This window comes from Mesoplodon densirostris, chromosome 13 (genome assembly GCF_025265405.1).
Source record: "Mesoplodon densirostris isolate mMesDen1 chromosome 13, mMesDen1 primary haplotype, whole genome shotgun sequence".
Classification (NCBI taxonomy): Eukaryota; Metazoa; Chordata; class Mammalia; order Artiodactyla; family Ziphiidae; genus Mesoplodon; species Mesoplodon densirostris.
Window position 1 is genome coordinate 16,020,356 of NC_082673.1, and position 25,154 is coordinate 16,045,509.

General features: G+C 39.3%; 1 protein-coding gene across 10 annotated transcripts in view; it reads right to left on the reverse strand.

The window, feature by feature from the left end:
• EYA1 (EYA transcriptional coactivator and phosphatase 1) overlaps window positions 1-25,154 on the reverse strand; it is a 159,367-nt gene that overhangs the window by 52,677 nt on the left and 81,536 nt on the right. For 7 of the 10 annotated variants that reach the window (XM_060115526.1, XM_060115525.1, XM_060115521.1 and 4 more), the window contains 2 exons: window positions 24,164-24,303; window positions 22,746-22,829 (listed from right to left, as the gene is read on the reverse strand). In XM_060115526.1, the coding sequence (XP_059971509.1) occupies window positions 22,746-22,829; window positions 24,164-24,303 (224 nt within the window). Of the gene's footprint in view, window positions 1-22,745; window positions 22,830-24,163; window positions 24,331-25,154 lie in introns of all 10 variants that reach the window. The other 3 variants (XM_060115522.1, XM_060115520.1, XM_060115524.1) reach the window with 2 other exon arrangements.

Consider the following 25,154-nt stretch of genomic DNA (forward strand, 5'->3'; position numbering starts at 1 on the left):
CCCTTACGTCTGTAATATCATCAGTCTTTTCTGGGCATCTTCCTAGAATCTGATTACCCATCCCCTATCCCTTCAGTGATGTTGGTTCCTAGGACTGTTTTCATCCATTCCTCATTCTATTCACACTGCCTTACAGACTCCAACACACTCATACCTTCAACTATCACCCCATTCCCCTCTGTTGAACCTCAGACCTCATTTGTAGGCCCATATATCCATCACCTATTGGTCCTTTGTACTTGATGACCCATAGAGCACCTGAAACTCAATGGGCTGCAACCTGGATTCATCATATTTCCCACATCCAATGAACCACAAGCTCCTGCCCCTTGGACCTGGAATTCATACCTTCCTTATATTCGCCACCATTTTCTTTTCTCCAGCCATGTGTCTCCTTTGTAGCTATCTGTAGTAGCTTCCCTCACTGGATCGGTCTCCCCTGGTTACCGACATGAATACAACCAAGTCTCTGTTCAACCCCCATGCTCAGTCCTGCATCCCACAGAGTGCTTCTTTCAGTGCCCCTCCATCAATCCAGAGTCTCTTCCCCGACTCCTCCCAGCCGGGCTCATCAGCCGCTGGGTACCACAGCTGTATGTGCTCTTGTCTATGTCAGAGGCATATCCCTGTATCTTTCTCTCTCCATCCTTGGGACCATGCACAATGCCTGGCACAGGGCTTTCACAAAGTTTGGTGGAGGAATAAATGAATGAAAGAAATAAACAGCAGATATTTCAAATAATTGTAATGAAGAAAAAAATATTAAATTTGATCTTTAGTTAGTTATTAGTGTTTAGTGTCAGTAAAAAAAAAAAATCCTAGATACCTAGCTTAGGGGGAAAAAAGGACATTTGATTCCTAAAAGTCATTCTATCTACATAATATGGTATCAATATTAAACACATTCATTCCTACTTTGTACCTGATTAAAGAGCAGCTCATTCTTAGAAGAGCTACTTACAAAGCCTTTCTTATCTATTTGATGCAGTGAATAAGATTAACATAAGATCAGCATACAATTATTTATTTTTAAAATTTATCAGTGGTATGCGTTAAAACATCTTGAAAAATATATTCTCATATTGTCTGCAATCTACTTCCCTAGTAAAAACTGAATAGTTCAGTGAAGAGGCTCAAAGAGAGAAAATACAATCAAATGCTTTATCATTTTTCTTGTTTAATGAATAAACAGTATAAACTTACTATAGTTCTTCTGCCCAGGAAATTCTACTAGCTGTTCCTTAACAAGACAAGACAAACAGCATCCAACACCACCCCTCACTCACACACACACACAGAGAGAGGAATTAAATTTAACTCTGATCTTAAATTATTTTGATATGATAGTAAATTGCAAAGCAACCTAAATGTCCATCAATGGATGAATATATAAAGATGATGTTGTATAAATATACAATGGAACATCACTCAGCCATAAAAGAGAATGAAATAATGCCATTTGCAGCAACATGGATGGACCTAGAGATTATCATACAAAGTGAAGTAAGTCAGAGACAAATATCATATAATATCACTTATGTGTAGAATCTAAAAAAAGATACAAATGAACTTATTTACAAAACAGAAATAAACTCACAGACATAGAAAACAAACTTATGGTTATCAAAGGGGAAAGGTGGGGGAGGGAGGGATAAATCAGGAGTTTGGGATTAACAGATACACACCACTACATATAAAACAGATGAACAGCAAGGACCTAGTGTACAGCACAGGGAACTACATTCAATATCTTGTAACAACATATAATGGAAAAGAATCTGAAGAAGAATATATATATATATATATATTCTATATATATATTCTATATATATATATTCTATATATATATTCTATATATATATTCTATATATATATCCTATATACGTATATTATATATATATATATATATATATATAAAACTGAATCACTTTGCTATACACCAGAAACTAACAGAATATTGTAAATCAACTATACTTCAACTTAAAAAAAATTGCAGTTGTCTGCTTGAAGTCATGAAAATAAGGTGAAGGAACTCGTTGCAATGCTAGGCTACCCAGGGCTGTTTTGTGTAAGTCAAAAATGGTGGGCTTCCCTGGTGGTGCAGTGGTTGAGAGCCCGCCTGCCGATGCAGGGGACACGGGTTCGTGCCCCGGTCCGGGAAGATCCCACATGCCGCAGAGCGGCTGGGCCCGTGAGCCATGGCCGCTGAGCCTGCGCGTCCGGAGCCTGTGCTCCGCAATGGGAGAGGCCACAACAGTGAGAGGCCCGCGTACCAAAAAAAAAAAAAAAAAAAAAAGGTTATGTCTATTGAAGAGAAAGCAACATTATACAGATAAATTAGACCCAAGCCTAAAACAATTGTTTTGCTCTCATCTTCTATCCAGTGATCTTTAATTATCCCATTCCCTCAAGATCTTTTTCTCCGGTTTCTAGAACACAGAGCTGCCCACAGAGACTAAAGTTATTATCATCCTGTATTCAAATCATCAGCATCATCCCTGGCCTGTTGTCATTCTTTTAGTGTCCCTTGGTTTTTTTTAGCCTGATCACTGCTATTACACTAGATCCTCATGTGATGAAAATGCTTTAAAAAGAAGAAATTCTCGACAAAATCAGTGCATAGAAATGCTGAAATGCCATTAAATTCATCTTCTAGGGAGATTCATGTCTGTCAGTCTTGAATTAACATGTTGAAAAACTATAATGTGATTTGAAGTAAATGAAAGAAAAGGGTGTCCGTACATGTATGTGGGTATTAGAACACTGGAGGACTAGGAATGTGGGCTCTTGTCACCTTGTTTTGCTTTACAGATGAGCTAGGGCCTTGGATAAACTTCAAGCGTCACTAAAAATGCACATTTCCGTCAGCACAATCGATAGCAGTTCAGAAGTGTGATCTCACCAAGACGCAAACACCAATGAAGACACTGTTGTAACTGCAGGGCTGTGTCGTTGTTTCCACACATCCATCTAGGAATTCTCTCAGGATGACAAGTAATGAAACTCCTTGTGATCAGAGCTTGCAAGGATGCCATCCAGTTCATCTTTGGACGGAACTAGGTGTAACACTAACCCCAACACAAGGCATTGGCAGGGGTACTTTTTTGCTACATGTCACAGAAATTGAAGGAGCTTCTTCCAAGATAATTGTGCTTCCAACCTGCAGGCATACACGGTAGAAGGACACTGGAAGTGCACACTCTCATGGTGGTCGTACCATGGGCTTTGCAGTCATGGAGTCTAGATTGGAATTCTAACTTTGCCTTTACTAGCTGTGTGGTGGGCAAGTTCAGTTACTTAAACCCCTGGACCTCAGGTCCCTCATCAGTAGAACAGGAACACAACAGGTTTGCTTGAAGGATTAAACTGATAATACATTTAAAGTTCTGAACATAACGCCTGCCAAGTATTAAGCTGCTGCTGCTGCTGCTACGGGTGGTGGTGGTGATTTCTACTATCACTATACTACAGTAATAACAGCAGATCAACCTGAACATGGGACACCATGTCTCCACTACAAAAAGATGCATTAACATTCTGCACTCAGATTGGATGTGAAGTTCATGCTTTTTAAAGATAAGGGCAACCCTAAATTCCTCATGCCAATATATATATATATATATATATATATATATATATATATATATATATATTTTTTTTTTTTTTTTGTGGTATGCGGGCCTCTCACTATTGTGGCCTCTCCGGTTGTGGAGCACAGTCTCTGGACATGCAGGCTCAGCGGCCATGGCTCACAGGCCCAGCTGTTCCGTGGCATGTGGGATCCTCCCGGACCGGGGCACGAACCTGTGTCCCCTGCATCGGCAGGCGGACTCTCAACCACTGCGCCACCAGGGAAGCGCCTCATGCCAACATTTTTGAGGTGACTGTGTTTTTAAGAGACCAATCACCAGTAAAGCTGGTTTGTGTGGATGTTAAATGGGGAACATGCAGTGTGACCACTCTTAGGAGGACTGTCATTGGTTCTCCCAAAAGATCTCAACCAAGCTTCTCATCACTAGGAGAGATGACCCAACTCTAGCAAACTGGCAAAGGTGTTGTCCCATACTCTGAAGATCTAGGAACTAAAGGGGAGGAAGTGTCATTCAGATAGGATCCAAATACTGCACCAATTCAGTAGAAACCTAGAAGTGTTCTTTAAAAAAAAACTAATTACTTGCACAGCCAAGCACTGTGATCTCCATGGGTGGGTCACATACCTGTTAGCTTATACCCTTTCATCATTAAAGGGTCAGATTCATGAACAGGCACTTAAGCACAGCCCAAATCCATTGCTTACAGTCAATTAACAAATGACTTGGAAGAACAGGTCTTAGAAAAATCTTGACTCTGCCCAAGTTTATCAACAAATGGCTGGTAGTGATAAATGGCAATAAACAGTTAATTACTGAGGTACATTCCAAATTTAGTACCTTCAATGTATAGTCCCTGAAAAATTTCAGTATTCACAAAATGATGTTATGTTTTAGCATTTGAGGAACAACATAATAATTCAAAGAGGTCTTGTTTGTGGTAGGGTCAAAGGATAAATTTGTGGGACTACTTTAAGAATATCAACATCATATAAAATTATCAGCTAACATAACAAGAAAGAAAAGTGGAGTCTTCTAGTATTAGTTCTTCCACAAATAGCACCTCTGATTGTCATGTGATTAACTACCAGGGAAAGGTATTCCATTTCTCAGCTCTCTGATGTGAGCATAGCATTCTTTCCCTAATGTAAATAGTTGATCACTTCCAAGTCAAGATTACAATGTACATACATTGTACATAAACCTCTGTTAAATAGTATTCTTACACTGAGATTTGCAAGGAAACTGCCTGTAGATTAAATGCCTAAGGCTAGACTTAAGCCTCAAGGGGCAGAGTTGGATTTACCTTTAAAGTTACCCACCAAGCATCAAGCAAATCTATAGATTAATCACATTAGTTCACTGACTCAGGACTATGGCTGGTAAACTGAAATTCACTATGCTGTTGAAAAGATAATAAAGGAATGTGGCACCTGCATGAGCCACTGAGGATATCTATCTGTCTCCTAGAGGTGACCAGGAAGCCTTAACAAGGATCTGTACTAATACTGGAGAGATATTCAAGGAGAGAAGATATTTGAGAAAATCTCTAAATTCGGAAAGTAGTCTAGGTTTATCTCAACCCGTTGCCTCACCAAAAGTAACTATGGGCTAGTTATTTGCAACAAGCACTGTCACATCTTTTTATTTCTGATGTGCATCCACATATACTTGGTTCTGCTGAGTTAATCAACTAACTTTGATTAATCAGTTAGTTAATCAACTAACTTTAGGTCCTTCCTAATCAACTAACTTTGAGCCAATAAGAAAGGATTTACAGGATAATTACAATGGATTGTTAGAGGAGACTGTCCAACCAGCAAGCTGAAGTTTAAAACAAGAGCAACCAGGGCTTCCCTGGTGGTGCAGTGGTTGAGAGTCCGCCTGCCGATGCAGGGGACACGGGTCTGTGCCCCGGTCTGGGAGGATCCCACATGCTGCGGAGTGGCTGGGCCTGTGAGCCATGGCCGCTGGGCCTGCGCGTCCGGAGCCTGTGCTCCGCAACGGGAGAGGCCACAACAGTGAGAGGCCCGTGTACTGCAAAAAAAGAAACAAAAACAAAAACAAAAACAAAAAAAACCCCAAGAGCAACCAGACATTACACATCTCTTACTGGAAGGATATACCCCACCTATGAAGTCTTGACCAAAACAAACAAACCATTAAACCTGAATCTAATTAAGCTTCTGGATCTAGCTACTAATTTACAGGAAATACAGGGGACAAAAGAATATGTGACAAAGGAACACAATGAAGATGCAATCAAGAAAACCCAGAGTCTCAGACACTCTGTAAGACAGATGATCTGGTTATTTCAACAGAAATACTCAAGGTTAAAAAAAAAAGATTGAGTGAGAATGTACAGATTAAAGACATGTAAGAGACATACAATAAACTGTAAAAAAAAAAAAAATTATAAAACCACTGGAGAAAAACACTTTACAAAGTAGGAACAGAGGATAGAAGGAAACTATCTCAGTACAAAAAAGGACATATATGAAAAGCCCACAGGCAACATCATACTCAATGGTTAAGGTCTGAGTGCTTTTCCTCTATGACCAGGAGTAAGACAAGGATGCCTGCTTTTGCCATTTCTAGTTGACATAGTACTGGAAATCTTAGCCAGAGCAATTCAGTAAGAAAGAAAAAGAAATAAAAGTCATCCAAATAGGAAAGGAAGAAGTAAAATGTCTTTGTTCACAGATGACATGATCTTATATGTAGAAAATGCCAAAGAGTTTCTAAAAACTGTTAGGACTAACAAATGAATTCAGCACAGTTACAGGATATAAAATCAGGACACAAAAATCAATTGCATTTCTATATACTAATAATGAACAATCCAGGAAGGAAGTTAAGACAACTTCATTTAAAATAGCATCAAAATGAATAAAATACTTAGAAATAAATGTAACCAAGTAGGCAAAAGACTGGGATACTGAAAACTACAAAATGTTGCTGAAAGAAATCAAAGAAGACACACACAAATGGAAAGGCAGTCCATTTTCATGGATGGAAGACTTAACATTAAGATATCAATATACCCAAAGTGATTTACCCTATCCAGTTTTCAATGATGTTTTTTGCAAAACCAGAAATATCCATCATAAGTTTCATATGGAATCTCAAGGGACCCCAAATAGCCAAAACAATCTTGAAACAGAATAACAAAGTTGGGTCTCACACTTTCTGATTTCAAAACTTAGTTACAAAGCCACAGTAGTCAAAACAGTGTGGTACAGAGTGATCTATAAAGACAGACATATAGACCAATGGCATACAACAGAGAGCTCAGAAATAAATTCCTACATATATGGTCAAATGACTTTCAACAAGGGTGCTAAGATTATTCAATGAGGAAAAGACAATCTTTTCAACAAATGGTGCGGGGAAAACTGGATATCCACATGCAAAAGAATCAAGTTGGATCCTTACCTTACACCGTATACAAAAATGAACTCAAAATGGATCAAAGACCTACACCTAAGAGTGAATTTATAAAACTCTTTTTTTTTTTTTTTCCTTTTTGCGTTATGTGGGCCTCTCACTGTTGTGGCCTCTCCCGTTGCGGAGCACAGGCTCTGGACGCGCAGGCCCAGCGGCCATGGCTCACGGGCCCAGCCGCTCCGCGGCATATGGGATCCTCCCAGACCGGGGCACGAACCCGTATCCCCTGCATCGGCAGGCGGACTCTCAACCACTGCGCCACCAGGGAGGCCCTATAAAACTCTTAGGGGAGAAGCTTCATAACAGTGAATCTGGCAGTGACTTCTTGGCTATGACACCAAAGGCACAGGCAACAAAAGAAAACAATAGATAAATTTCACTATATCTAAAAACTCTGGGCATCAAAGGGTCCAATTAACAGAACAAAAAGGCAACGTATGGAATAGTGGAAAATACTGAAACTCGTATCTGATAGGAGGTTAGCATCCAGGATATACAAAGAACACCTACAACTAAGCAACAAAAAATGAACAACCCGATTAAAAAATGGGCAAAGAACTTGAATAGGTATTCTCTAAAGAAGATATACAATAGAAACATCGTATCACTATGTTGTGCCCCAGGAACTAACATAGTGTTGTAGGTCAGTTATACTTAAAAAGAAAACAAATAAACTCATAGAAAACATCAGATTTGTGGTTACCAGAGGTGGGAAGTGGGGGGATGAGGGGTTGGATGAAGGTGGTCAAAAGATACTAACTTCCAGTTATAAAATAAATGCTAGGGATGTACTCTACAACATGATTAATATAATTAACACTGCTGTATGATATATATGGAAGTTGTTAGAATAAATCCTAAGAGTTCTCATCACAGGTAAAAAAATACTTTTTCTTTTTTGTTTATTTAACTTACTGTGCTAAGTATTTCAAGATGTATGTAAGTCAGATCGTTACACTGTACACAAACTTATACAGTTCTGGATGTCAATTATATCTCAGTAAAACAGGAAGAAAAAAAAGCTAAAATAAAAAGAAGATATACAAATGGTCAACAAGCACATGAAAAGATGATCAACATAACTAGTCATTAGGGAAATGCAAATCAAAATCACAATGAGATACCACCTCACACTCACTAGGATGGCTACTATAAAAAAAAACCTGGAAAATAACAAGTGTTGATAAGGATATAGAGAAACTGGAACCCTTGTGCACTGCTGGCACAGCTGCCATGAAAAACAGCATGGCAGTTCCTCCAAAAATTAGGCATAGGGTTACTATGTGATCCAGCAATTCTACTTCTGGTACCCGAAATAATTGAAAGCAGGGTCTCCAAGAGATATCTGTACACCCATGTTCATAGCAGCCTTATTCACAATTGCTAAAAGGTAAAAGCAACCCAAGTGTCCACTGACAGATGAATAGACAAAATGAGGCATACCCATACAATGGAGTATTACTCAGCCTTAAATAAAAAGGAAAGGAATTCTGATACATGCATACAACATGAATAAACCCTGAAGACATTATGCTAAGTGAAGTAAGCCACTCACAAAAAGACAAATACTGTATGATTTTACTTATATGAAGTATTCAGGAGAGTCAAAATCAGATTATCACACTAAGTGAAGTCAGTGAGACAGAGAAAGACAAATATATGATATCACTTACATGTGGAATCTAAAAAATAATACAAATCAACTTATTTACAAAACAGACTCACAGACATAAAGAACAAACTTATAGTTACCACAGGGGAAGGATGAATTAGGAGTATGGGATTAACAGATACACACCACTATATATAAAAAGATAAAAAACAAGGATTTACTGTATAGCACAGGGAACTGTATTCAGCATCCTGTAATAATCTATAAAGGAAAAGAATCTGAAAAAGAACATATATATACCTGAATGACTTTGCTGTACACCTGAAACTAACACAATATCGTAAATCAACTATAGTTCAATAAACATAAATAAATAACAGAGCAGTCAAAATCATAGAGACAGAAAGTAGAATGGTGGTTGCCAGGTGCTGTGGGGAGGAGAGGATGGGGAGTTATTTAATGAGTATAGACTTTCAGTTTTGCAAGATCAAAAGAGTTCTGGAGATTGGTTGCACAATAATGTGGATGAATTTAATACCACTGAACTGTATGCTTAAAAGCTGCTAAGAGAGCTTCCCTGGTGGCGCAGCAGTTGAGAGTCCGCCTGCCGATGCAGGGGACACGGGTTCGTGCCCCGGTCGGGGAAGATCCCACATGCCGCAGAGCGGCTGGGCCAGTGAGCCATGGCCGCTGGGCCTGCGCATCTGGAGCCTGTGCTCCGCAACGGTAGAGGCCACAGCAGTGAGGCCCGTGTAACGCAGAAAAAAAAAACAAAAAACAAACAAACAAGAAAACTGCTAAGAAAGTAGAGTTTATCTTACGTGTATTTTACAATTTAAGATAAAAAAAAAGAATCAGAGAAATGTAACCGTTGATTAGACATTCAATGATATTAAGAAATTATTATTAATTTTGCTAGATGGCTAAAGTTCTGAGTAACATCTACTATTTCTATTCTAAAAAGTCTTTTTTTTTTTTTTTCTTTTTGCGGTATGCGGGCCTCTCACTGTTGTGGCCTCTCCTGTTGCGGAGCACAGGCTCCGGATGCGCAGGCCCAGCGGCCATGGCTCACGGGCCCAGCCGCTCCGCGGCATATGGGATCCTCCCAGACCGGGGGACGAACCTGTATCCCCTGCATCGGCAGGCGGACTCTCAACCACTGCGCCACCAGGGAGGCCCCTAAAAAGTCTTTTAATGCAGTCTTAAATACATACTGAAATACATACAAATGAAATAATATGATCTCTGGGACTTGCTTTGAAAAATAACCCTAGGGTAGAGCAGGATAGGGGAGGGATGTGGTAAAGGACATACATGCAACAAGATTAACTAGGATCTGATCATTGTTAAAGCTGGCAGAGGTTACACTGGGTTCCGTTATACCATTTCATCTACTTATGTAGATGTTTAGAAGTTTCTATAATAAATTAAAAAAAAAGTATTCACTGAGTCCAGATTGGTTGTCTTTTGGTGGTGAAACTATAGATTAAAAATATTTATTTTGAAAATGTAAAGCACACTCAAACCATACTTTTAAAATGACAAAAGAATTTTTTAAGTCAAAATTGTCAAAAGTCTTGCAAAATTCCTCAGTATCTCCCTTTTATTGAAAAGATGCTAGGAGTTGCTTGGTAATCTGTACTCAGACTTAAGTGAGATTTGTCATATACAGAAGGATGTAGGTCAGAAGACAATGCTTTTCTTGTATTAACTCTACTAATTTTTTATCATATGGGATGGTCTTTTCCAGAAAACCAGAGAAACTCCTACATACATAATGGAAGCCACAGGACCTATGTCTTATATATTTAGGAGCAGCAGTGTCACATTGTAATGCTGATCGGCTGCAAAGGAGAACTCCCAGTGTAATTTAAGAATAGCGGTAACCCTAGAAGCATCTCATTTAGGGCCTCTGGCATTTATTTTTTGGTTGTGCAGCTCCTGTGGATCCTGATCTTTTTTTTTCTGGCTCACAATACTAGTGTTATCATTTGACATCCTATTATTGGCTCTTTCTTACTAGCTAAGTAATTGTAGCTATTAGAGAACACTTGTCCTGAGTAATACAGGAAGACTTGTTTCCTTCTTAAGATTGTTATTCCTTTGGAGATTCTGTGGTTTCACTCTTTGTGGATTTAGAGTGGCATTAGTTTAGATCAGTTTTGCCCCAATGAAGGACTGCTGTTGAAGACTCATCCATTTCCTACCGACTGCCTCCTTTATTAATTTATAAGCTCCCTGAAGGCAGGAATTACGGCTAGGCACCTATTACATTGCTATGTATGTATTCAAGAAATTATAAAGGGCTGACATATGTACACTCTTATGTATAAAACAGATAACTAATAAGAACCTGCTGTATAAAAAATAAATTAAAAAAAAAAAGAAATCATAAAGGACTGACATTCTGAATGACTCATTGGTATCAGACCAGGAGATAAATGGTGACTCAGGCAGGAGAGGGGTGCACAGCCAAGTGTGTCTTAGGTACTACAGCCTGTATAACATGGGTGGTTTTGCGTGTGCAACTTGGAACGGTGCCATTTGGTGGTACAATTTTTTGAATTACTTAATGGATGTTTTCAGTGATCATTACTCACAACGAAACTACTATAGGCCAGAAGGCTAAGGAACTGCATGCCATCTACTACTTCTACTATGATAAATTCTTTGGATGGGGTCTTAAATTTTGGTTAGTCCTAACATGGGGACCACATGGCATTAGCATGGATTCTTACCCAGATCTGTGAGGAGGAGCAGCAGGGGGTACTTTCTGACATGACTTGTGCTGTATTTCACTGACCAAGCTGACGTTCATGCTGCTCAGATTATTTCGTTGGCCATTTATGTTGAGAAATATCATAGTTACATCTGCACTGCTAATTCCAGTATTTGTACATGATATTTGATCTTAACTATCTATAAAACTGTTTGGAAGGATGGTAGGCACTCAGCCCTAATTCTCATTTCGTGGCTTCAATGGCAATTTAATGTTTTTAATGGCAAACACGAGCACCCCCCATACCTACCACCCCTCGAACTGAGACTGATTAAAAAATGCTTTTCTTGGGCTTCCCTGGTGGCACAGTGGTTGAGAGTCCGCCTGCTGATTCAGGGGACACGGGTTCGTGACCCGGTCCGGGAAGATTCCACATGCCACGGAGCGGCTGGGCCCGTGAGCCATGGCCGCTGAGCCTGCATGTCCGGAGCCTGTGCTCCGCAACGGGAGAGGCCACAACAGTGAGAGGCCCGTGTACCACAAAAAAAAAAAAAAAAAAAAAAAAAAAAAAAGCTTTCCTTAACCCATTTTCATTACTTTCTCAAAATTCTATTTTTGGCTCAGAGTGTCCATGGCCCTTTGAGCCTCAAAATAGATAGTTTGAGGAAAACCTGTTTATCTCTTCTTGGGTTTTTAGAACAGGATCCAGAATGTTATTCTGAGTACAAAAATAAAATACTTTGTCCTTTCTCTAGAAACCTTAAAGCTAACCATTCATCTAGCCATAAAAATATCTCTTTTTTTATATGACTATTTTAAAAGATACATCCCAAGATTTTTAGTTTTGGTTTAACAATGCTCCAATGCCAAATATTGCATTAGATCTTGTATAGTCCAAAAAGAATAAGTCACTTAAGTTTTACTGTAAAAACAACTAAAAATAGCACCAAATGTTAATAAGAAAGCAATTTCTCTTTATTGCTTAGATATACCAGTAAAATATTAAAAGAAAAAATTGTTCGTATTATTAATATAACTCTGGTTCCTACTTCCACACCCTTGAAATTTTGCCCTTTTATTCCTTTTCTTACCATCTTAGTTTTCTAAACTGAAAAGCAAAAAAATTTAACAGTGAAATAAACCAAGCAAAAGTATAAGGTAATATACATTTATCCAATTCAAATTATTTAAGCTGAGACCTTTAAGAAATATTTTAATACCTAAGTCGTTGTTCTAATATTAGATAGCTGCAGCATTCCAAGTAATAGGACTTCTACAGTAATAGTAATATAGTATAGTAATATAGTAATATTACTGTAGTAATTCTACAGTAATAGTAATAGGGTTCTACAAAGTACCAGTGATGCTGGGGATTTATTTTACTGAAAGCCAAAAAAATTAATTTTGCTTTTTAATTTTTTTTTTTCTTTTTTGCGGTATGCGGGCCTCTCACTGCTGTGGCCTCTCCCGTTGCGGAGCACAGGCTCCAGACGCGCAGGCTCAGCGGCCATGGCTCACGGGCCCAGCCACTCCACGGCATGTGGGATCTTCCCAGACCGGGGCACGAACCCGTGTCCCCTGCATCGGCAGGCGGACTCTCAACCACTGCACCATCAGGGAAGCCCTGCTTTTTAATTTACCTATTACTATTTCCAATTTCCAAGTACCTTTTAAATACATGATAAATGTCTTTTGCATCTCTCCTATCTGAATATGTACCCCACTACATCTATATGATCAAACCTATACAGAATCCTGGCAATTGCTCTTCTAATACTTTGGATCAAAAAGTAGAATCTATGATGTTTTAAAAATGCTATTTAGGGCCTCCCTGGTGGCGCAGTGGTTGAGAGTCCGCCTGCCGATGCAGGGGATACGGGTTCGTGCCCCGATCTGGGAGGATCCCATATGCCGCGGAGCGGCTGGGCCCGTGAGCCATGGCCGCTGGGCCTGCGCATCCGGAGCCTGTGCTCCGCAACGGGAGAGGCCACAACAGTGAGAGGCCCGCATACCGCAAAAAGGAAAAAAAAAAAAATGCTATTTAAAGAGTTTATCTTAGGCTAGAAAGAGGTGCCAGAAGATGGTTCAACTATTTCAGAAAGTCTGACTAGTTCCCTGGGATATGGTACTTACATTTTTAATTTGTGGACTAAAAGGTAAGGTTCTAAAAATTCTATCTGCTCTGATCCTAAGTGGGCAGCTAAGCCTCCACTGGAGAACAATTACTGGGATTGAAGTGGCCCAGTGAGGTGTGATGCGAAGGATGTGAACAGGTTTATGAGGATTTGTTGGTCAATGTGAAAATCTTGTAAAGTCTCCTCAAAGCAACAACAAATCTTGGCCAGTCTCAATCAAAGGAAAGAAAAAAAAATACCCATTTTGGACCCCTTAAGCAACTCCTTATTTAGAACGCTAATATTACAGCCACGGACAGGGCCCAAATGCCATTTAAAATAAATTCTCCCCATTCAGGATCTTTTGTTTTGGAGAAAAAGAAGCTGAAAAACAGGACTGGGCAGGCGCTCTGAGCCCAGGAGTGGCTTCTTTTCAAGGCCCCATGCTGGTTGCTCACAAGGGAAGGATTAAAGATAAGATGAGAAAATTAGCTCCCTTCTTGGAGAGAAGAAAAACAAAATATGCTGAAATGTTATTTCATTTAAAACTATTTCTAAAAGTGTTATGTAAATGATATGTACAACCTATGAGACCCAAAGATTCCACTGTTTTCTTTCTTTTCCCTAACCTGTCTAAAGTTATCAACACCATCAATGGTATATTAACTTTTTGTAATTTTATAAGGCCCTAACACTGAACAGCTGGTGTGAAATGCCAAGGTTTAGGAGCTGGGCATAGTTCTGATGCCAGTTAAGAAATCATCTGGATTACCAGGAGAGAAGGCACACACATGAAAAATAAATCACAGCTGAATTACTCACTGAATGATTTTAAAAAGAAAAAAATCCAAACTTGTGGTAGGGCTAATCAGGTCATTTTTACTGATTAGATATGTGACACTCGACTGCTCTAATTTTCTCCTATTTAAGAGATTCTCTTTCAACATCATGAAAATAATACCCAAGTAGAGAATAAGGGTAAGAACGTCACCATTCCAAAGATGAATTGTGATTGTGGAGAAAACCCAATGAATCCCAAACATGGGACAGATGCCAAGACGTGGTACAAAGAGGGAGGAAGGAGAAGAAAGCCAGAACAGATCTAGCCAAGTTGGGGCCCATGCAGTGCCGGCAAAAAGCCTACACGGCTAAATCCAATCAAAAAACATCTAGATTTCACTTGTAACCACTCTCCTATCTCTCTCTCCTTCCTAGTGTTACAGCCATTCTCTTAGACCTTTATTATTTCCTACTGGGAGGACCGTAATAATCTTCTCTGCTATCTCATCAATCTTCCAAATGGTACACGTCCATCATGTCGCTCTACTGTTTCAATATCGTTCATGGCATCCCCATGCCCACATCACAAAATCCTGGCATTCAGGGCTCCTGGCACCCCCCTTTTGAGGGTGATGGGCCCATCAGAAGACTAGATGAAATTCCTGATGTTGTCAGTTAACAGATGTGCTTCCTTGGGCCCATCATTTACTCTTCTGAGTCACAGCTTCCTCATTAGAAAAAAAAGAAGGAACTAATTGGATATTTAATCAATGTGAGATGGCAGTGCAGACTGTAAAAGCTGAACAAAGGTGCAGTATTCTTATTACCATTTCAATACATTTTCTGCTACTCATCTTCTGCAAGTCCGATCCTCTATATGTACTTAATAGATATCCAGCCACCTTGCCTCCCATTTCCCTAAATGGTTATGCTCTCCTTCCACCTCTCCCAGTCTGCTACCTGGAACAACAAAGTATTCACTATGGCTCACTCCCTCCTCTGAACCCCCCAAAGTAAGCAATAATAGCTCTTATTTACAAAGTGCCTATGAGTATTTTTCTAGGTGCTTTACATTGTTTTCCCAACAGCCCCGTGATTCCTCCCATTTTATAGATGGGAAGATTAAGACAGAACAAGTGAGACTTGCATTATCTCCAAGGGGCTTTTCCAGGCCTTAGAGCAAGGGAGGTCCAAAGCTGGTGTTGGCAGCCCAGTATGGTGGTTGGAAAGCTGTGATGATTCATGTTTGTTCGCTGCATTCCCTTTTACATGTATGAACATGAAAAATAGGCTTCATTCAATAAGGTAGCAGGAACATACATTGCAGTCTATGTTACAGCCAGTAAGGAGGAAGAGGCTGCCAGTTAAAGGGAAAGAGAACCACTGTCAGGATAAGGGCAACAAAAAGGGATGAAGGAGGCTCTTTCAGCTGGAAATCGCATTGATAGTCAAAAACATTGTGTTTTGGTTCATTTTGAGAGTTTAGGTTCCATGTCAATTCACAGTATCCAAAGGTTATATTGGGAACCCTAATTTATTTCATCATTTTGATCTAACTTGGCACTGATACACAAAGAAGATAATAAAATCAGGGAACAATCCTTTGGGAGTAAGTGGCCACTCAGCACACCTCTCACATAGCCCTAGGGCACTTCTCTGCTGGGATGACCAGAGCCACCGCAAAGGTTTGAAAGTGTGCTCTGGGTTTTACTCATTTGTCGAATATTTCTTAGCTGAGAACTGTGGCTGCCACTGACACCCATCCACCAAAACCCATTCTCTGTTTCTTCCTGGGCACACAGCTAGGCTACATCTCCTGGTCTCCTTTGCACTGGGCCAAGGGAGCAGAGGTTATGTACCCTTCTAAGCCTGGCCCATAAAGCCTGCCACTCATGCTCCCCCCTGCTTTTTCTCCCTGTGGGCTAGAAAGCTGATGACAAGGATCACAGAAGCCTGAGAAGCTACACGGTGAGATGGTACAACCATCACCTGCAGGGCCAAAGCCTGCCTAAACCAAGCAACCTGGGAGATCCACTCAAGACCATTCAGTAGGAAACAGATAAATTTCTGTTGTGTTTGAGCCATGAGATTTGGGGCCTATTTGTTACCACCACTTTGCCTACCCTGACAAATTCATGTGCTGGCTTGTGCTTCACTGCGGCCTCAGATGCAGACACACAATGCCTGCATTGAGTTTACTGTCTAGTCAGCCACACTGTGGCCGTCATTGAATTGTCCTGATGTCCTGAAGGCAGGAGTAATATTAAGTAACGCAAAGTTCAGAGCATGATCTAGAGCAAGGGCAGGCAAACCCTTTCTCTAAAGGGACAGACAAAAAATATTTTAGACTTTGCAGGTCATATACGGTTTCTGAGACAAATTCTTCATCTCTCTCCCTCTCTCTCTCTTTTTTTATATATATATATCCCTTTAAAAATTCAAACAACATTCTTAGCTTGGAAGCTCTACAAAAACAGACCACGAACCAGATTTGGCCTATGAGATGTGATCTGTCAATCCCTGGTCTACATTTTTAAAATCCAGTGGAAGGATATTTCATGACATGTAAAAATTACATGAAATTCAAACTTGGGAACTATAAGTAAAGTTTTATTGACATTTATTCAGTTACATATTATCTGTGGCTGTTTTTGCACTACCAGGGCAGAGCTTTAGAGTTATGACAGGATATGGCCCACAGAGCCTGAAATATTTATTATCTGACCCTTTATCAAAAAAGTTTATGAAACCCTGGTCTGGAGGTTCCAAAAGAGAGATCATCCTGTTTAAGTAACCAGATCCTCTATAGCCCAAGAAGGACACTGGATGTCTGGCTGCTTGGGTGCCATGCTAAGAATTTGACATCTATAGCCACCATGGAAGGCAGCTCAACAGAGTTTGGAGTTTTAGGGAGTTCATACCCTAAAACAGGGTAAGAACAGTTATCTTTACTGGCTACCTAGAGTGTTCTGATGAAATGGGTTAGATAAGCTGCTGTCAAATTTTTCTTTCATCAATGTGCTGAATGATCAGTAATACACTCACTAGGGAGGTTCAGTTCATCTAAATTCACTATGACAATGGGGACCTTCCTAGAAGCCTGGTACATTAGAAAACAAATGCTTAGACAGCAGACACAAGATCAGTGACATATGCTGTTTTTATTATTGGATTATTGCTATTAATAAGGCCCTTCAAATTCATGACACGACTTACATCTTTTTTTCCCCTCCAGCCTTATTGCGAAATCATTGGCACTTAATGAATTCTTAAAGCAATTATACGTAGTCAGATTTATGGATATGGAAACTAAGGCTCAGCATGGATAAACAATTTGCCCAAGGTCAATGAACTGAAAATCAGAGCTTAGATCTGAGTCTAGCTCTATCTGAATTCAAATCCGATGCTCTTTCTATTACACCATAAAGCCTATCACATATTGGTACTTCAAAAATTTAAAGACACTACCATAATTTACTCACTAGCAACTATGCCAGATTCAAGGAGTTTTTTGTTTTGTTTGACAGCCAAGGTTCAGCTACATTAAAATACAACTAATACATATTTGATGCCAGACACGATGCGAAGTGTTTTTCACATTTGGTCTCCACCTCTTCAGTTTCCTCATCTGTAAATGGGTTTGGCAATAGCAGTTTCAGAGCACTTAAAGTTGAGTTAAATGAGTACTGGGCACACAGGAGATTCTTAATAAGTAGGGCCTACAATTAAAAATGCTAAGCTTTATGCTGTCCTAAGTGTTCACGCATTTAGGTTTCTGTGTAAAATGAGGAGTGAGGCTCAAGACTTTGAAGACCTAAATTTCAGCCCAAATCTGTATGAGACACAGGTGTTAAAGCAACAATAAAAATAAAGTATTAAAACAATCAAGATACTGGGTATCTTGGGAAGTCCTCCCACAAAAAGGGAATAATGCTTGGGACATCCGCACAAGACTTATTTTAAATACAAATCTGGGGTCTGTGCTTTGATATTAACAACTAGATTATTACATTGTCTATTTTAAAGAGAACATTCAACAAAAAATATCAAGACTATAGTTTTCTTCAGTAAAGTTGGGGAATTTGGATTTAGTTTGAAAGCAACTTAAAAAGAAGCATTAAACAAAAAAAGCTAGGACAGATATTATTAACAACAACCTAATTTACAGTAACACCCATGGACTTCATTTTCCTGCTAATATGCTCTTTCTTTTCTCTTCCCTAAAATATGAACTGTAGCTAGCACCCTCTTTTTGTTCCCATCACCTTTGTTATAAAACAACACTTCCTTATAACACCCAGCAGGACTGCTTCCCACAGCTAGGATTACATGGAAGGTGGGACATTCTCAAACTTTTTTTGGGTACATATTGCTGTAACATGCCCTAATTTTGCATTATATCAACCAGATCCTGTATCCCCTTACTGAATAGCCTACTCATCCAGGAGCCTAAGCTACTGTGACTAAGCTACTTCTCAAGTATCTGGTTCCCATAGAGACCGGACAGCGATCACACTGTCGGGTATTCAATGCTTTATATGCCTGAAGAGTAAGGCACAGCCACATGCTCCCTTGACAAAGCCCAGTAACATCCCTGAACCTGTGCTCCAAGAAAGGTGGCCCGCCCCTGAAGTGCTTTAAGATTTCTCTCCTGTGCCCCGAGTAAACAAGAGGGATGCAAGTTCTTATTTCTTTTTTTAATTTATTTTTTTATACAGCAGGTTCTTATTAGTTACCCATTTTATGCATATTAATGTATATATGTCAGTTCCAATCTCCCAATTCATCACACCACCGCCCGCCTCCCCACCACTTCCCCCCCCTTGGTGTCCATACGTTTGTTCTGTACATCTGTGTCTCAATTTCTGCCCTGCAAACCAGTTCATCTGTACCATTTTTCTAGGGGGATGCAAGTTCTGATCAGCTTGGTTATTATTATTGTTTGGAAGAATCCTTGGTGAGCCACAGTTTTACAAGACATGATTATCAGATCTGAGAGCAGTTCTGCCAGACTCTAAAGTTCTCTAATAAAGAGAACATGGAGCAAGCTTTCTTGCATGCCTCAGGCTACAATTCAACATCCTCAGCAAGAGCATCTTCAAAAGTCAGGAAGGGGCGTGTCCCAGCAATGAGACCACAGGCTGACCAAGAGTGCCCAGCACAAAGAAGGTGTTTAGGAAGAAAGCAAGCTAATAGTGTCTGAGGACCTTCTGATCCTGAGCTGTGCACTGTTGGACTAAATCTGACATCTCCTGCCCTGACCACTCCCCCGTGCCCCAGGCTCACCTTCCAAGTATCTCCTTGCCTAGTCCAAGTGGATGTCTAATGGGCATTTCAAACCAGTATAACACTGAACTCTCCATTTTCCCTCCAAATTAGTTCTTCCCCATCTCAACAAATCTTTGACTATTCTCCCAGTTGCTCAGGACAAAACCCTGAGCCTATTATTTATTGCCCACCAGCACAGTCCAATTAAATCCTAATTCTCTATCTGCAATTGTAATAGGGAAGAACCTTTTGTATTCTACTATAAATTAATCACTAAAGGGATGTCACCTATAAGCTTAAATTATACATAATGGCCCATCTCTGGGAACCCTGCCTCCCAGGTAATGAACATTAAGCTAAAATACCTTTGTTTAGCTCACAGGGAACATCCTGATTAGGCCCACCTGTGAATGACTGCAGGGAGGAAGAAATTAACACATCCCTTCCAGAGGCTGATGGGAACCAGCAAATGTTTGACTTTACTCCCTCCCCTTTCAGTATAAAAGAAGACTGAATTCTAACTCAGGCAAGATGTTTCTTTGGGACACGAGTCCACCATCTTCTCGGTCTGCTGGCTTTCTGAATAAAGTCGTTATTCCTTGCCCCAACAACTTGTCTCTAGATTATTGGCCTGTCGTGCAGTCAGGAGTACAGGCTTAGACTCAGTGACACAATAGAATCCATCATCCTATCAGCTTCTCCATCTGTACTGCTAATGCATCAGATCACCCCTGAAACCTCCTCTCTGTTCCGCCACCCCTCTCCCTGTACCATTAATCCTCCACACACAACCAAAGTAGTCTAAAAATCTAAATCGGACCTTGTCATGTCCCCATTCGAAGTCTTCCAAGGATTTCCTATGGCCGTGCAATGAGATTAACCCTGCTGACCATGGTTGGGAGGCACTTTGTACCTCCCCTCATCCCAGCCCACACCTCTCTTGACTCTGCATCTCCAACACTAAGCTAGGCAACACCAGCCTCTTTGTCTCTCAAACATTAAACCCTTTCCTGCCTCTGTGCTTGCTGTTTCCTCTGCTTAGAACACTCTTTCTCCTGATAGGCGCATTCTCAACTGGACCCTTCAGGTCACTCTGACCTCAGGCTCAAAGGGTCATGCTCAGGAAGATTTTCCCCAACCAGGCTTTCTGAAGTTGCTCTCTTCCCAACCCCCATCAACTTATAAACGAAGGGTAAGCTTACATTTAAACATCTCAAATCATCCATAGTTGAAAGAATATATACATTTGGCTTTGGGAAATTACAGAAGGTAAAACTTTTTATCACATGCCCTAGTATGAGAAAACTAAACATACAAACAAACAAAATACTATCGGTTGAAGTCTCAAAATACTAATGGTTGACACTTGTAAAAATAAAATTCATGATATTTGTAATGTTTGGTTTAGATCTTGTCAAGAATTCAAATGAAAAATTCTAAGCTGCCAGTGGCTTCTAGGTTAGGTGTGAATTCCATGTGTAAACCAATAATTTATGGCCAGAGACTGACACGAGGTCATGCGGTCATGGGATGTTCACCACCTCTCTCTAAACTGACCCCTTTCAATGGCTAACAGCACACTGATCAAGACAACTCTCTTTACATCAATTTGGCCTCTAGTGACAAAGCTTTTAAAGACTTGAGACTTTCTGGGTGGTTTTCAAATGTTGGTTTCCTAAGTGCATGCCCTTTTCAACACTTTTCTGTGAGTTCCAGGAGCCAGCTCTCTTCCTTAGGAGTTAGTTGTAGGGAGATTAAAATTGTTCTGTTAAGATGATCTTCAAGACTCTTCATATTCATTACACTTTGATATTTCAGGCTTATAAAGTAGTAGTTTTTGTAGAAATGGGGATAGTAATAGTATTGATAGAAGAAATAATATAAAAAATCACAACTAATATTTATTGAATCCTTATTATGTGCTAGCCACAAATAGAGACTTATTTTGAATGACTGATTCTATGACCTTATTTTTTTATAATCTGTGTTTTTGTTAATTGTCTTCTTCTCAGAAAATTTGTTTAACAGTAAGATGGGACATATTGTGTTTCACATATATCTTATTTCTGACAGACATTCAAATGGTGGAATATTCTTGCTCTTACAAATGTGCATTTTTCCAACCCTTTTTCGGATTAGGTGTAGCTTTAGGGTTAAAAGAAGGAAAGTTGCATTGTGAAGCTCATTGATCATTTCTCTACTTTCACCTTCAGACACCTACATATCAGGCACTCAATATGTATTTACTGAAATAACTATTTATTGAAAGAATGAATACCTGCATAAAATCTGTAAAGATAGCATGACAATTTTACAAGTATCAATTTTAACATTTAACTGTGATACAAATCTGGAGTCACCAAGACACAAGAATTCACTTCCTAAGGCTTCAAAAAGATTTAATCTTTAAATCATTCTTTAAAGATTAAAAAGATGAAAAATATCATATTCACAGGATATTTCAGAAATTACTTAAACACACTTTAAATAACATGATTTTTGCGTGGGAAAGGTTTATGGAACCACCAAGCAATCAGAAAGGATTTCCAAGGTTTTGAGAAACCCAAATTCAGAACATTGAAATTGAAGTTGTACTCATGGAAGGTGATCTATAACATTATTCTGTACCTATACCACCAAGATAAATATTGTAACGACTCAGAATTGGACGTGTTGGTCCTTTGTCATTCAGAGGCCCAATTTTACAAACCATTCATGTAAATTTAGCTCCATAGCAAAGGACTAATAAAGACATTCATAACAGGTACTTTGAAAATAAAATACTAACACTGGTAATCACAGAAGACAATATCAAGCACAATATTTGCTCCATTGAATATGTTGGGAATAAAGAGAATAAAAGGACGTGACAAAAAAAATACAACGCAAAAGACCTTTCTATATCATCTATATATTTTACTATTTCATCCTAGAATAGCATCCAATCACCTGTATTGATTGGGGTCTGAAATAAGAATGAATGTAATTGCATAAAGTTTATCTCATTTTTAAGAGCCTAAAAAGAACTCCTTCTGTTCATTTATATGTTCTTGTCTTACATATATATTTGACTATTTCAATAAATCAAGTTATCTTCCTTTTATATTTTAAATGTATTATTTAAAGTTAAGCCACATTCCCATTTGGATAAAAAAATTCAATTCTAGGAATACTTACTCTAAAGAAATTAAAAACTGATGCCTCGTGGTACTCACCCTCCCGTATCTGTTGGCGTAGGACCCAGTGAGCAAGGAGTGGAAAACGATGATTGTCTCATCCAAGTCCCAGATGAACACCCTCTACAAAGGAAGAACCAATCACTGTGTCTTTCTCTTCTTGGTTGAGAAACCTGCTATTCAGCTAACTTAAACATGAAAAGGTAGTCTTTAAATGGGAGACAAATGAAAAACGTGAATTTACTATTTTTTTTAAACACAGCTGTTCCAAAGGGTATCTCCTAGTTTTCCTCAGATATAACCTCAAATGAGGTGCAAGAGGATAAATACATTAGCAACACTGACATAAATGTAGGAAAAAAGAATATATGTCCTTCCTACTTCTGTAGTTGCTTCTTAGTCTTAGTTCTAAAAAAATGAAACATAAGCTAAAATGAGTTTGTTTATAACTTCTAAGACAGAGAGGGGCAATCAATGAAAAATCACTCAATTGATCTTTTCCTTATCTCTGCTCTCTGTTCATTAAGAAATGTTAAAATAACTAATCTTGTGTTTTATTCTTATCAAGTCAAGTATTTAAAAATTGCACATAAAAACTGAAACTACATCGTCTATTCACCTTAGGTTATCTGTTGCGATGTTATCAAATGGATGATATACTGTTCCTGCCCAATTTTCTTCAGATTTCAGAGTTAACAACTTAAGCAGATGGAACACACATGCTCCTGACACACTCTTGGGGTATTTGGAATTGAATTATAGAAGGAACTCATTTCAAAAAGGTCTCTGAGATACCACAAAAGGCCTCCCAACCCTGCTTTTCTTCTTCCCAATCCCACTTACACCAGTACATATTCATACACACAAGTTCTGCTGGAAATTTTCCATCTTTTCAGCCAAAAGAATCATGTTTTCTACCATCAGTTTCACTTGGGCAATAAAAAGAAACTTAATTCCAGTGGATTCAAGGCTATGAAATCTATCACCCTTTAAAGTTTTATTTATTTAATCCCTCCTGCTTTGAACTCCATCAAAATGTGTCTCATAAGGTGATAACCACTTCTGTTTATAATATCCTGGGTTGTCCTTTCTCAATATACATAGCGTGTCTTTAATTTCCAAGTGGATTTTATTAAGCATTTTTCGTACAACACTTAATTTAAATGGCAATGACAGAGCAGTACAAGAGAATTTTGTCAAAGCAGGATTATATAATTTATGATGTTTCACTAAAGAGAAAAAAAAATGCTTTACTACATAGTTAAAGTGGAAGAGAAAACAGAAATAAAACTCTGCTTTATCTTCAATATGGAAAAAAAACTGGCTTACTTATAGTTAATATGGAACAGAATGTAGTAACAAAGGCATTTGGACACCTTGCTCACAGCAGGTATACAGAATCACCAGTTAGCTACTAAAACACCTTGCTATTTACTTAGGCCTTGGCAATGACATACCTCAAGATCAGAATCTGGCGGAGGAGAAGGATTATTGTTTCTTCGGCCCCGTCCACGTGACTTCCCATCTGAACCTCGACGCAATCGATCAGAATCTGAATCTTTAATGGGTGTTGACGGGCTGTGGATTGTACTGTACTCTGTGGAAATACAGCAAGGACTTTCATCTCTTGTTCTATCACCACGGTGCCAAGATTATCCTTGTTTTAATCCATAGGGAAGTTGGAAAAGTAAAGCACATTTCATTCTGCTCAAATTCTACATTATCTTTTATGGACATCAGTAAATAAGTTAAGAGATGGATGATGTTAGACTTGTTTGGAAAGAATGTGTGATTAGAAGTAATTAAAAATTAATGGAAGGTGGGAGACAACAGGTTGTACCAAGTGGGGGAGATTTTCTTTGTGGTTCTCTGTAGTGAGACCCCATCTCCAGGTCCACTTGCTTCTCTCTCACCCCACAAATAGCTCCTGGCCATACTGAGAGGTCCACACAATTGCCTTACCAGCCATGCTCCTGCCTACAGAAAGGCTTCTGGTTCATGGAACGAAATGAAAAGAAAAACCCCTGGGCCAGGGAAAATGGAATCAGATGGAATTTTCTTTGAAATTTTAAAATTCTCCATTTTCTCCCTCATTTTATGTGAGAACAAGGGAGCGGCAAGATGAGCAGAGCTCATGTACGAGCAATGCCATACTCTGCACGGCATTCATCACAGGCTCTTCCTGTGTCTTCATCTCTTTGAAGCAAATATCCCAAACCAGGCAGCACATTAAAAGTACTCATCTGGGAAACTCAGAAAAACCACAGAAATAATCATGGAGAAACCACAAAATTAAAAACAACCCCCAACCAGCTCAGAGGAAGAGCTGGGCAGTGGTTGTGGAGTCGGGAAGAGACTCTTACCCTGTTTCCAGAATAAACAAAAAACCCTCTACTCTTAGCCCTAGGTACGTTCTTTTCATAGTCCATCCAGTTCACCCATCAGACA